General features: G+C 33.3%; 1 protein-coding gene across 3 annotated transcripts in view; it reads left to right on the top strand.

Moving 5' to 3' along the window:
- Positions 1-13,701, top strand: part of LOC127728290 (heat shock 70 kDa protein 12A-like) — a 177,821-nt gene that overhangs the window by 63,076 nt on the left and 101,044 nt on the right. For 2 of the 3 annotated variants that reach the window (XM_052235619.1, XM_052235618.1), the window contains exon 11: positions 7,106-13,100. The exons of the other annotated variant lie outside the window; for it this stretch is intronic. In XM_052235619.1, the coding sequence (XP_052091579.1) occupies positions 7,106-8,127 (1,022 nt within the window). In that variant the 3' untranslated portion in view covers positions 8,128-13,100. Of the gene's footprint in view, positions 1-7,105; positions 13,101-13,701 lie in introns of those variants that run through there. 3 annotated transcript variants of the gene reach the window in all.

The raw sequence follows: 13,701 nt of genomic DNA, 5'->3' as shown, positions 1-13,701 counted from the left end.
CTTTATAGCTTGCTGTTCGGTGTGAGCCAAGGCTCCGTGTTGATGGCTGTACCTTGACCTATAATGGTTTACTTTTATAAATTGTTACTTGGATGAGAGTTGTCTCATTGGCACTCATACCACATCTTCCTATATCAATTCCCTTAAATTACATTTAACCACATTCACATGCATTATTCTGACTTAGCAAAATACTTTTTCCTTTTGCCCCTGAAACCTGCAATTAATGTATTTCAAACTGGAAGTGGTTGCACCAATAACACATTCCTAATTATTATTAGCATGCCAATCCCAATACCACCACTTTGGTCTCGAATGTTGGAACTCTTGAATTTTTCCTTACAAAAGAGTTCTGATTGCATGTCAAAAGACTAACAAGGGGATATGGAGTTTTCATTAAAATAAGATAAATCTGTCATTTTTCAAAAATTCATGTGCATTTAATATTAATTTCATCCAAGACAGATAGCTCTAGATATCTATGTCTGTTGTAGTCCGAGATTACTCTGACGTCCAACGGCTGTTTTGCCAGACAAGCTGGGGCCGTGGGACCACAGCCCCCGCAACAGCCCCCCATCTTGTCTGGCAAACAGCTGTTGGACGTCGGAGTAATCTCGGACTATGTCTGTTGAAACAATGATCGGGGATGACAATGGTTCTAACAAGTACTGATGTGATCGTGGTCATCTAACGAAAGATTTTTTATTTTTGTCTCCTAGAACAGGTAAAACGAAATGCATTTCAAATAACTGTGTGTTTAATAACTACTTGTCCTCGGCAATGATCTGACACAATTTCATGTTGGCATCCCGATTTTTGACCTCTTATTTACAAATCGATTTATCACACGTGCGTTTGAATCGCTCGGAGCAGTATATGCACGAGAAAAACGTCCAAGAGAAAAAAAAATTGTCAAGGATAAACTAATTTTGGAGCGGCATGCGGCCCAAAAATTGGCGAAAGCGGTAATTATTTTTTTTTATTTAAAAGTCAATTTCTCCAAAACAGGAGCGGGAAAATCCAAAGAACTATTAATCAAATTGGTGTGGCCTCATATCAAATTGTTTTCACGGCGAGTGTCTTGCAAGAAGCAAGTTCAGTTCACCCTCTGACGTAGCCCCCGTTTTTCGGGATCCATGTTTCTCATTTATTTTTAGTTTTCAGTGTTATTTGTCTATTGTTTGTTGTTTTGTGTTTTATCTGTTCCCGGGTTTGTCTTTAATTTGTTCATTGATTGCCCTTCTTTATTCTCTTAGTGTTACATTCCATTTGTAATTTAGTAATTTTCTTTTAAACTTGAGTTTTATTTTATTTAAGGACTTTTTATCTAATTTTACAAACTTCTTTAAATTGTATCCCAGTTAGGAACTACATCAAGTTGTAATTGAAATGTGTTATAAAAAATTACCTGACATAGTTATATCAATGATATTCAGCCCCCCTCTTAACTTAATTTGAAAAAAAAAAAATAATTGACAGGTATGAAAGATTTTCTGCAAGCCAAAACACCACTAAAAAAAAAAACAGCAGCATCATACTTAACTATGTGAATTACATTTTTTTGCTTAATCCTACATATTGGTCTTTTGATGTTGTCCCTAAAAACTAAAAGTCTTACACTGAATCTATATATTTTGCTTTGAGACCAAAATATTGTCGAAAAAATAATTAAAACAGAACTTGTGTTTCAGATTAAGGAAGGGTCTGGGAAACGCGCAGATTGCATGATTTTGCATCATTTTTCTATAGCTTCTTGGGGCCTTAAGCGGCCCCCAAACCCTTCGCCAATATTTTTTTCGCCTCGCTCCGCTCGGCAAATGTATTTGCCATTAATTTTAAAAGAGGTTAGTTACAGCCCAGCTTTAATACCTTGTACGTATGCAATATATGCAGTTTGGAATACAGAAGATTCACTTCCAGCATGTCCAGAGGAGGAAGATTAATTCTGATTTAATGGTACATAATGACTAGACCATACATGTATTATTTATTTAAGAATATAATTGTGAAAATAAATAATCAGTCCCTTGTTTTAATGAAAATAAAAAAATCATGCTTCAACAGTGCAGAAAATAAATAATCTGAAATAATCAGTCCCTTGTTTTAATGAAAATAAAAAAATCATGCTTCAACAGTGCAGAAAATAAATAATCTGTCCTTTTAGTCCACAAAAATAAAGAACCGATCCAAAACAAATCCTCCTGCCCCCTCCCCCCCCCCCCCCCCAGAATATCAAATGGTCGTCCCCTAAAGGACTGGAATGAGGTCGAATATATATAGTTCTGTTCAACAGTTTTATGGTAAATCAGTTGTAGTAGGTTGTTTGAAGTTTGCAGCACATTTAACTTTGTACATCTTTTTCAGGTCTGCAATCGATATAAAAATCAGGAGATGTGGTATGATTGCCAATGAGACAACTATCCACAGAAGTTCAAATAACAAAGCAATTATAGGCAACCATACAGCCTTCAAAAATGAGGAAAACCCTTGTCGGCTGTAAAAAGTCCAGATATGAAAAGTATGCAACAAAAAATATTATTCAATTGAGAAAAGTAATGGCCTGATTTACAACTAAACAACAGGTTAGGAACTCAGTGGCGTAGCTAGACTTATAATGATCTGCACGCAGAAGTTGCTGAGCGTAGCGAGGCAAACAAAATTTTGGACCCTTTTTTACAGAAAATGAATCTTTTTTCGATATAAGATGGTTAATTTTGAAGTGAAGTATGCACAGTTGAGTGTTTTGCTTTACTAGTATATCAAATCAAAGACCTAAAACTGACTAAAAAATTCTAAAAACTTTGCAATGCTGGCCAATTTATTATGCTTCAAAGAAAGAAAGGACTAGAGAACTGGATCATCTCATGACATATATGTTAACATACGAAAACAAAGCAATTCAAACAATCAATTATTAATTTGGTGATATATGAATGTGACGTTCGTATGTAAGACCGTATGTAAGACTGAAGTTAACAACCGAGGTCCTTTAGGAGAGTAACATTTTCATTTACCTAGCATTGTTAAACGTGTCAATAATTTCATTAGTGTCAATGTCAAAATCAGAATGAACGTGCAGCAGTGCAAGTGAAGAAAGTCTTTCTTGTCCCATGGTCGATCTCAGATACGTTTTTACGCGTTTCAGAGCGCTGAAAGAGCGTTCAGCAGTAGAGGTTGAGGGTGGCATGGTGAGAAGTATTTGCAGAATACAGAATATATTTGGGCAAAGTTCTTTCGGCGTCATCTTCAATGTTGCACAGAGATGGTCTGGTTTCTTAGATGGATAAATATCCCATCACGCAACCCACCTTTTAATTTTGAGAAGAAACTTATCTTCTGATTGAAGATCGGACTCGTAGGCGCGAAATATGCGAATTTGATGGTCCCGATTCAAACTTTTCAGATTGTTTGGAAGAAGCATCTGGGCAAGAAAACGTTCTTCAGAATTGACAAGACAATCTCGTAGTTCGTTTTAAATTAGTAGATGGTCTAAAAATTGTATATACCGATGTACGCACAACAAAACTGAACTGATAGAAAACACGGAAACCTTTCTGACAAGTTGAAACACCTATATATACAAAGTGACAGTCAATCGCACTCTTTCTTTTTTTGACTGCTATGATTTTTTAATTATGATTTTTTTTGGGGCCATTTCGTTTGTGCATGCAAGTGCGTCGTTGCGTCAATGGTAGCTACGCCACTGAGGGTTTCCGAACCCCCCCCCCCCCCCCACACACACACACACACAAATGAGGGACATTCCTCGTCTGAGGGACTGTCCCTCAGACAAGGGGTTATTTTGCTGTTGTAGAAAAGGAAAAAAGAAAATGTAGCCTTTTTAACTTAAAAAGAAGGGGGGGGGGGGGGGGGGAGCTAGGGGGATTTATTACATTCAGAACAACTTTTCTAAAGGATGGATCTACTTATTTTCAATAAATAATAAAGATTGAAGTCCATGTATATTCCAAATAATTTGTGTACAAACCCGACATTAAATGTTGATACTGTTCTACTTGAATGACTGTAGTGGTAGGAGATCAAATTAGAACAGTCAGTAAATTACAATGGAGAAACACATTAATTGTCGAAATGGTGATAAGATAAGATAAGACAAGATAAATTTTATGATACGTTCCAATGGAAGTCTTTCCCGCGTAAATGTCATGTGTAAAACGGGATATACCATTTTCAGGGCTATATATACTGTCCTTCATATTTAGGTCATTTTGACACAGTAAAATATAATGAAAATGTCAACTATATATAATGTTTCTGTATTTAGGAAGTTTATCAAGAAATTGAGTTGTTTTCTCAAAAAATAAAAACAAACACTAAGTAACATACATTAACTCGACTCTGAATATAAACAACCCATAAAATATAATGGTATATAGAATCGTCGATAACGATTTTGATAAAGATGAAAGACGTAGAATTCGGGAAATTTACACTGATTCCGTTGATTTTGCCAGTTTAATGGACTGGAATGAGATTAAATATATATACATACAGGTCTATTCAACAGTTGTAGCGTTAATCAGTTGTAGTTGTGGGTTGAAATATGATGGGATATGCTGTACATCTACTTCAGTTCTGACTTAACTATAAACTTAATGTGTACAAACCTGACGTCAAATTATGTACTGTAGAGGAAGAAACAAATAATATCACATTAAATCCAAAAACAATTTATATCACATTACAATAATCCAAAATCAAATATTAACGTCCATTAATTTACGATGTCAATGGTCAATGGAAGAAGTTCCCGCGCAAATGTCATGTGTTAAACGGGATAGACCAAAAAGAATATTGACAAAGGTGAAATACGTAGAATCAGACTGAATTGTGCACAAAGAAATAAGATCAGAAATGAAGCCCTATGTAAAGTGAAAAACCAAAAAAACCTGTATTGAATCATTGTTTATTAAATTTGCTTGCATAAGAACCTTGAAGTTGAAACTACGAACGATTACGTGTATCCTGTCAACCCCTAAAATAAATCATACTATCTTCTTGACTACTTCCGCGCGCCACTGACTGAATTTTTAATATATTGTTATAGAGTATGTTAATAAAAACACATAGCTTTTTTCCGATAGACTTTTGGTGTGGTTAAGAGTGAACTTCTCATTGACTGTCTAGATAAATACTTGAATTGGGTGAAATCTATCAAAATTGCAGTTTTGAGCCATCTTTATCATCACTGATTAAAATACAAGTTCAGAAACATGTCATAATGATGTAACAAAATCAAAGTACCCATGCTATTCTCGTAAAGATAGAAAAACTATTTTGAAAAAGTGTGAAATAATTTAAGAGAAATTTGCCCTACCCTTTTAGTTTACCTGTTACTGAATACTCTTTAAACGTCAAATACAATCAATACCACACCTCATTACTTCTATAGTTCACTTACCTCTGTCCAAATGGGTATGTAATACACCATATTTCTTCTTTTCCATTACACAATCAAGGTTAAAGTTAACATTTTACGACTACCTGTTGAAAAACATATCCATCAAACGTAACAGATAAGTTTTTTTTTTTTTTTTATCGAAAGCATCTTATTGCCGAAAGGGGGTATTTGGTAATTAGAAGGCCCAGCTATAATGTTTTATAGTAATATTATAACTCGACATAAAGGCAAATATTCTTGTGTGCATAAATTAATAGTTTGTATGATGACCAAGGAAAACTGGTTTGAACGATGCTCGAAAACAGAAATGTAAATGCATTTGGTCCACTGTATAAAAGTGTAAAAATATTGACTCTCGTTATTTTTCAGTACAGCATGTACAGAACAAATATAACTAGAGGCTCTAAAGAGCCTGTGTCGCTCACCTTGGTCTATGTGCATATTCAACAAAGGACACTCTCCAACATTATAGACAAGAATAGAATTCATGACAAAAATCTCTGTTTTGTTGATCTTGTATAGCTGATCATTTAGTCTGTTTAGTTTCTCTCTATCTTCTTTAGTTTTTGCTCAAAACACAAAAGAGGGAAAAAAAAAAAATCCTCATTTAAGAGCGATCACTCCTATAAAGAGTGAAAGTCTACTAACTGTATCAGCAAAATTTTACTTGTTAGTAAAAGTTGACTTGCTGATCATTTTTGTGATTTATAGTGTCTATTTATCTATTAAAATTTTAATCATATAAGACAAAATGCCAAAAAATGGTAAAAATCGTCATTAATGGGCAATAACTCCAATAAGGAGTCGTCAGACAATTTCCTTCAAATTATCTTAATTGTAGTTCTTGTCTTTCTGGTCGTTTTTTGCTTATTCAAGTTTCTATCCATCTATTATTATTTTTAAGATATAAAGCAAAAACGCAAAAAAATAGTAAAAATCGTCATCAAAGAGCAATAACTCTAATAAGGAGTCGACTGACGATTTCGACCATGCAGACTTATTTGTAGAACTTGTCTTGCTGATCATTTTTGCGATTTAAAGTTTCTCTCTATCTATTATAGTTTTCAAAATAATAGGCAAAAATGAAAAAAAAGGGTAAAATTTGTCATTTAAGGGCAATAACTCCTATAAAAAATCGTCTGACAGTTTTGACGTATATATACAATTGGTAGAGCTTAACATTATGAACATTTCTGCCCCTGTCAGATTTTCCCTATTTATAACGGTTTTCAAAATAGTAGACAAACTTGCATTTTACCCCTATGTTCTATTTTCAGCCATAGCGGCCATGTTGGTTGGAAGGCGGGGTCATTGGACACATTTTTTAAACATGGTTCCCCCATTATGATTGTGGCCAAGTTTGGTTAAATTTGGCCCAGTAGTTTCAGAGGAGAGTTAACGGACGACGACGGACGACGACGACGGACGACGGACGCCAAGTGATGAGAAAAGCTTACTTGGCCCATTGGGCCAGGTGAGCTAAAAACTAAATTCTTCGTAGACTACTAGTCTTTAACTAGTAACACTTAATTTCAATAATATATCCACACCAATATGATATACACACATATTGAAATGCACACATTAAACATATACTATATCATAATAAATCTACTGTATACAATAGTGAAGTAATAAAAAAAAATGCCATAAGTGTTTCTAGTGCATTTGATTTTCTTTAAGGTGGCACAGTGGATATAACAGCAAATGAAGTCATGACATCAGGTCAGATAAAAGAAATACACTGCGCTTCTGGAGGTCCTTGGGGAGGAAATACGATAAATACTAAAATATGGTCTCTTCTCCAAGGAATATTTGGCACCGAGGTACTCAGAACCTTTATTGCAGAAAATAGAGATGATTATCTAGATTTGGTAAAAGATATCGAACGGGAAAAGAGGTTAGATAAGAGTAATTCAAAATATAGGATTGGAATACCGGGCTCGCTGTTGGTTGAGGTTAAAAAGTCAAATCCAGATATGATTGCAGAAAAATATAGAGGTAAAGCTGAACTAAAACAAAACCAACTTCGGATTATTCCTGAGTTAATACAATCAATTTTCAAAGAAGGCATCGATACCATTATTGGTTATGTAGAAATGTTACTGAATGAACCCGGATTATCCAGAGTTAAAAGCCTTCTTTTAGTTGGTGGATATGCATCATGTGGCCTACTCAAGGACGCAATACAAGAGCACTTCAACCATTTATCAGTGATATGTCCATTTGAGCCTGGTTTAATTGTCTTGAAGGGAGCGGTAATCATGGGTCACATGGATACTCCTATTGTCGGCAGAATGGCAAAATATCATTATGGCATAGCAATTCTTGGTGATGAACAAAAGCCGAATTTCGATGGCTCACTTACTACATTTCCGACTTCACAACAAGAATTCTACACCATTATTCCAAAAGGGTCCCCAATTCAAGTAAATGAAGTTGTAACCGAGTATGATTTTCCGATTGAAGTAAATCAAGTAGAAGCTTACATTCAAATATATGCATCAGAAGACAAACATCCACCTAAGCTTATCTCAGAAGAATCTTGCAGAAAAATTGGTCACATTCGCATCAAACTTCCCCGATTTCGGCGTACTACTAAACTCTTAATAGGGATATCAAATGACGAGACAGAATTCAAAGTAGTAGCAAGGGAAGAACACACTGGAAAGTGTTTTGTAGGCGTATGTAGGTTTCTTGATTGAAAAACAAAGGAATACATAGACAAGCGGCATTTAATTAATTTGTCAATAAACAAAACGTAGGTATGATAACAAAACCATATTCCGAAAACAATATATAATTCTGCTACGTTCACGTTTAATTTGACACCAAAATAAAGTTTTTTTTTCTCCAACGGAATGATGTTTTAAAACTAAGTACACGGAAAGAGTTTTGCAAATATTTATTGTTAAATTTACGTATCTGAACTTAAGATATTTGATATAAATATGAGTTACATACTTTAACTTTGTTTAAACCTGTTTATTTACTTTTGACTTTAATTATTTATCCCTTGTAATTTTTTATTAACTGTGTATTTGCATTCAGGTGTCACAGGTCAAATTTATTCGTTCATTCTCATTGGCACTCATACCACATCTTCCTATATCTATTGTGTGTTAATTTACGTTTTTTGATTGACTTAAGCCTTCCAATTGATATTTTAAAGTGTGTTTTCTATGTTGTGATGTTATACTATTGTTTCAGAAAAGGGAGAAGGTTTGGTACCATTAAAACGTTTAATCCCGCTGCAAATGTTTGCACCTGTCCTAAGTCAGGAATCTGATTACAGTAGTTGTCGTATGTTTATGTAGTTCATACGTGTTTCTCGTTTCTCGTTTTTATATAGATTAGACCGTTGGTTTTTCCGTTTGAATGGTTTTACACTAGTAATTTTTTGGGGGCCCTTTATAGCTTTCTGTTCGGTGTGAGCCAATACTCCGTGTTGAAGGCCGTACCTTGACCTATAATGGTTTACTTTTATAAATTGTAACTTGGATGGAGAGTTGTCTCATTGGCACTCATACCACATCTTCCTATATCTATATCCCCCCTAGACAAGAAAATGAGATCCCAACAGTTCTCAGTAAACAGATTTGATACTTGTTTTTTTTTTCTGTCTACTTTTACTTTATGTTTCCTATATTTGTTTTACAAAAAAAAAAACCAAATGTTTTCTAATGGGTCACAATTCTGGAAAGATACAACATGCTTAAATTATATGATAATTCACAGGCAATAAGGTATATTCGTATTTTTCTAGCGACTCCTGTGTAATTTTAAATACTTTTACAGCTAAACATACATATAAAGGGTAATATACTTAAAAACAAGTTTCTTATACTTGTCAAATTTAAAAGTATTGATAATCATACAGGAATGAAACTAACATGAGTAAGTATGTTGTGAAATTCAACTTCAAAACTGGTGAGATTAGCCTCTTTGTAGGATTAATACCACTAATTCATAGCCCCATTGCTTTCTATGTCAAATTCTGCAATTTCAAGCATTCCTAGCTATTTTGTCTTAAGTTCAAATAAAGTGACAGTCATTTCATGTCAAAACTATAATACCTCATCATGACTTATGCTGCAAAATGCAACATATATTGTATCTTAAAATGAATACCAGAAAGTACTGGTTACTGGACGTTTGGTAGTACAATAACAGGTACTTCTGATCTGAGCAACAGGGCAAGTATACCCTCCTATTTTAATGTCTTATATATTTTTGCTCACCTGGCCTAAAAACCTAAGTGAGCTTTTCGCATCACTTGGCGTCCGTCGTCGTCATCCGTCGTCGTTAACTTTTACAAAAATCTTCACCTCTGAAACTACTGGGACAAATTTGACCAAACTGGGCTACAATCATCATTAGGGCATCTAGTTTAAAAAAATGTGTCCGATGACCCCGCTTGCAAACCAACATGGCCGACATGGCTAAAAATAGAACATAGGGGGTAGAATGCAATTTTGGTCTATTATCTCGAAAACCGCTATGAATGGAGAAAATCTGTCAGGGACAAAAATGTTTAGAATGATAAGATCTACATATTGCTTATTACTTCAAAACTCTCAGACGATTTCTAATAGGAGTTGTTGCAATTAAATGACGGATTTTACCCATTTTTTTGATGTTTGCCTGATATCGGAAAAACTATAATAGATAGAGATAAACTTTATATACACCAAAAATGATCAACAAGTCAGGATCTACAAATAAGTCTTATGGTCGAAATCGTCAGACGACTCCCTTTTGGAGTTAATGCCCTTTTATGACGATTGTTATCAATTTGTTGCTTTTTTGCCCAACATCTGAAAAAACTGTTATAGATGGATAGAAACTTAAATAAGCAAAAGTGATCAGCAAGACAAGTTCTACAAATAAATTTACAATGTTGAAATCGTCTGACGACCTCTTATTTGATTACTTTCCCTGTGATAACGATTTTAAGCATTTTTTTTTTCGTTTTTGCCTAATATCTGAAAAACTATAATAGATAGATAGAAACTTAAATAAGCAAAAATGATCAGCACGACTTGATCTAAAAATAAGTAAAATTTTGCCGAAATGTTGGTTTGCTCTTTATAGGAGTGGTTGCCTTAATTGATATTATTTTACCTTTTTTTTGTGTTTGGGGCAAAAACAAAAGAAAATATAGAGAAACTGTAAACAGAAATAATTATCAGCAATATAAAAAATACAAAATAAAAAGATTTTTGTCATAAATTCTATTCTAGTCCACAATGCTTGAGAAGGTCCATTGTCCAAGATACTCATAGACCTAGGTGAGCGACACAGACTATTTAGAGCCTATAGTTTATTATTCAATAGGAATTTTCAACAAGGGTTTTACAGTGTTCAATTCCTTTAGCTTCCATTTGATACCAAAATTACCCAAATATTCTACTTACTGACAAAGTTACAGCTATGCGTAAAAACAATTTTGTTTAAAATATGTACTACTTTCTTCTTTTATTTTCTTTCTGGCCGGGTCCGATTTAGTGGTTTTAAACCTGTACAGCAAATAAATCTTATTAAACATAGCTACACTTGGTCCTTAAAAAAAGAAAACAACATAGTTTGATATTTGATGTTTGGAAAAGTCTTATTTTTTCGGTAATGAATTTCTTTTATTTGCACAGAAACATAATTTTCATTAATAAACTTATGATGCATAACATTTTGATACTTAATTCAAAGAGAAAAATAGAACAAAAGCAAAAAAAGTACATCCGCTTGATGACAACAACACTTAATTGATACGTTACCATGAACAAAACTAAACTCATTTTTGAATGGAGCAGAATGTGAAGGCTGAGACATATTTTTTACAACATGTCATTTCTGTTGTTGTAATGACAATTAAGCTGTCAAGCGGCTCTAGTAGTTCTTTGCTCATCTGAATAATTAATTCATTTAAATATATATCTTATATCAACCAGTTTTCTTTCAATCAACAGTGACCGAGTGGTCTTAGTAGTTCAAATACTGTATCACTAGCTTGTCAACACTGAGGTTGTGAGTTCGAATCCCGCACGAGGCAGGTTCGCACGACTCCAATCTTAATTGACCAGAACTGTTCTGCCGAAGGTTGATGGTTCGGCTCCCTCCAACAATAAAACACTGACCGCCACGAAATATCAAGTAATGCTGAGAGGGCCGTTTAACACCAATCAATCAATCAAACTGTTGACCAATTTTTCAGGGCTGTTATATTGGGTTTGTTCCTCTAACAAAATTAATTTACACTCGATCATTAGTTAGTGCCTTTCAGCTTTTATTTTGAAGATGAATTTATTTGTTCCTCTGGGCTGATAGGCATAAAACCATTTAAGTTCAGATATCCAATCATAGTACTAATTTATCGTAGGACATGTAGAAAAATCCGTCCGTTTGTAACAAATCTTAACTTAAGTAGCTGTATGCATACGGGCCCCGTGTATTATTCTGTTTTGAAGCCAAGTTGAACATAGTTTTGTATTTTTAATAATTGAAAGGCCAATATTATTCCAACAGTGGTTTGTATTTTAAAAGAATTGAATGCTTATTTTTATAATTTTATTTGGGTGGAAAAGTGTTGACCAATTAATCACATTTTGTATGAGGCGAGTAAACGGTTCATGTTTAAAATGTGCGCACGACCAACGCTTTTACAACCATATAGAATTATGAAAATAAGCATTCAATTCTTATAACTACATTTTATGCTGTACAATCATAAAATTAAGAAACATATAAAGCTTTTCGTTTGTTTTTCTATTTATTGGTTTAACATTGTCATGGATAGCACGTGCAGTCATAGCTGTTGTATTTTATAAAGAAATAAAATTTGATATAGGAGTGCCTCGTGATTGTTGTCTTCTAATGAAACATATATGTAATGTAATTCTCGAAAAGCAAAGACCATTTTGGATTGAGGTTTAATCTATTAATTGAAATACTAAACATTTTTTTTAGCCTTTTGGGGATTTAAAATACACTTTTAAAATAAATAAAAATATAACTGGACCTTTAACTCTCTCTAAATTATTCAAACATATGATATATACTTTTAAATATTTTGTTATTGTAGAATTTATACTTTGATTTGTAAGAAAATGTTTTGATTCTGTATACGTCCTTAAATTATCAAAAGTCATGAATTACACATATTTATCTAACAAGTTATCAATCAGTCAAACACCTTTTCTGTTCAATCTCTCAGTCGTTATTTCATTATTCTTCCATTATATAACAAGATGTGTGCTAGTTTGAGTTTTATCTTTTTTATTTTGTATAACTTTGAAATCATTCCAAGCATCAAATGACTTTTTTCAAAAATTGATATTTTAACTTTATTAGAGCCTTAACATAACATTTCCAAAATATTCACTTTTTTTCTGAAAAAAAATACATTATAAATTATTGACTTACATGTTATGAGCTGTTTCTTCTCATCTTTCTAATCCGTGTTAATTTAAAACTTTTAATGAAAGGTAATTTAAAAATTTTAATGAAATTTGCAATGCTTATCATTTTCCAGACATTCTGTACAATGTGGTAGTGATGACATGCCGCTTCCTACTTTATCTAGCTTGTTATCCCAAATAAGGTAATTTTTTGTCAGAGAAGTGTTTATTTATTGTACTATTTGAACTAGATATATATATAGGAATAAATGATTTAATTTTAATATTGTGAGTGTTTTAGTTATTGTTATGTATGCAATAAGTGATAATATTTGGTTAGTCCAACGTTTTCCTCCTATCTTAACATCCTTGGTCTTGTTTAAATATTAATGACTGTTACATCTGCAATTTGTTTTTACGGAGAGATGCACCCAAAGACTCTGGTAATCAATCAAGTATACGAGAAATATCGTCTGCATACTGTGAATTTATTACTCTGGGACATGTATGATTATAATGGGGTTAACTTTGATTTCATTATATTTTCGTATGAGTATTTCTGGTATTTCTGCACGAAACTATAAAATAAAAAATGGTGAATGAACCTTTTCTACACAAACAGCGTTCTGCAAATCAGCTAGACCTAAGTTTATATATTGTGTTTAAAAGACTTACAGGTCCCCAGTTTTTTCATATACTGTCTCGGTTTATCCCTCTTTGGAATACAATTTATAATTAAATGAAACCAACAGGGTGAAATGCATTTACAACTTCATAAAAATAGATTAAATCAGACGACTCTACATCATTATGATTGTAATTCTGGCTTCTTCTTTTGTTTTTCTGGAGTTTCCACCTGTAATACATATTAAAAAGCACGCGTTA

Source organism: Mytilus californianus, unplaced genomic scaffold, assembly GCF_021869535.1.
Source record: "Mytilus californianus isolate M0D057914Y unplaced genomic scaffold, xbMytCali1.0.p SCAF_2, whole genome shotgun sequence".
Lineage (NCBI taxonomy): Eukaryota > Metazoa > Mollusca > Bivalvia > Mytilida > Mytilidae > Mytilus > Mytilus californianus.
The sequence above is the reverse complement of the archived record's forward strand: the minus strand, read 5'-3'. Positions and strand labels throughout refer to the sequence as shown.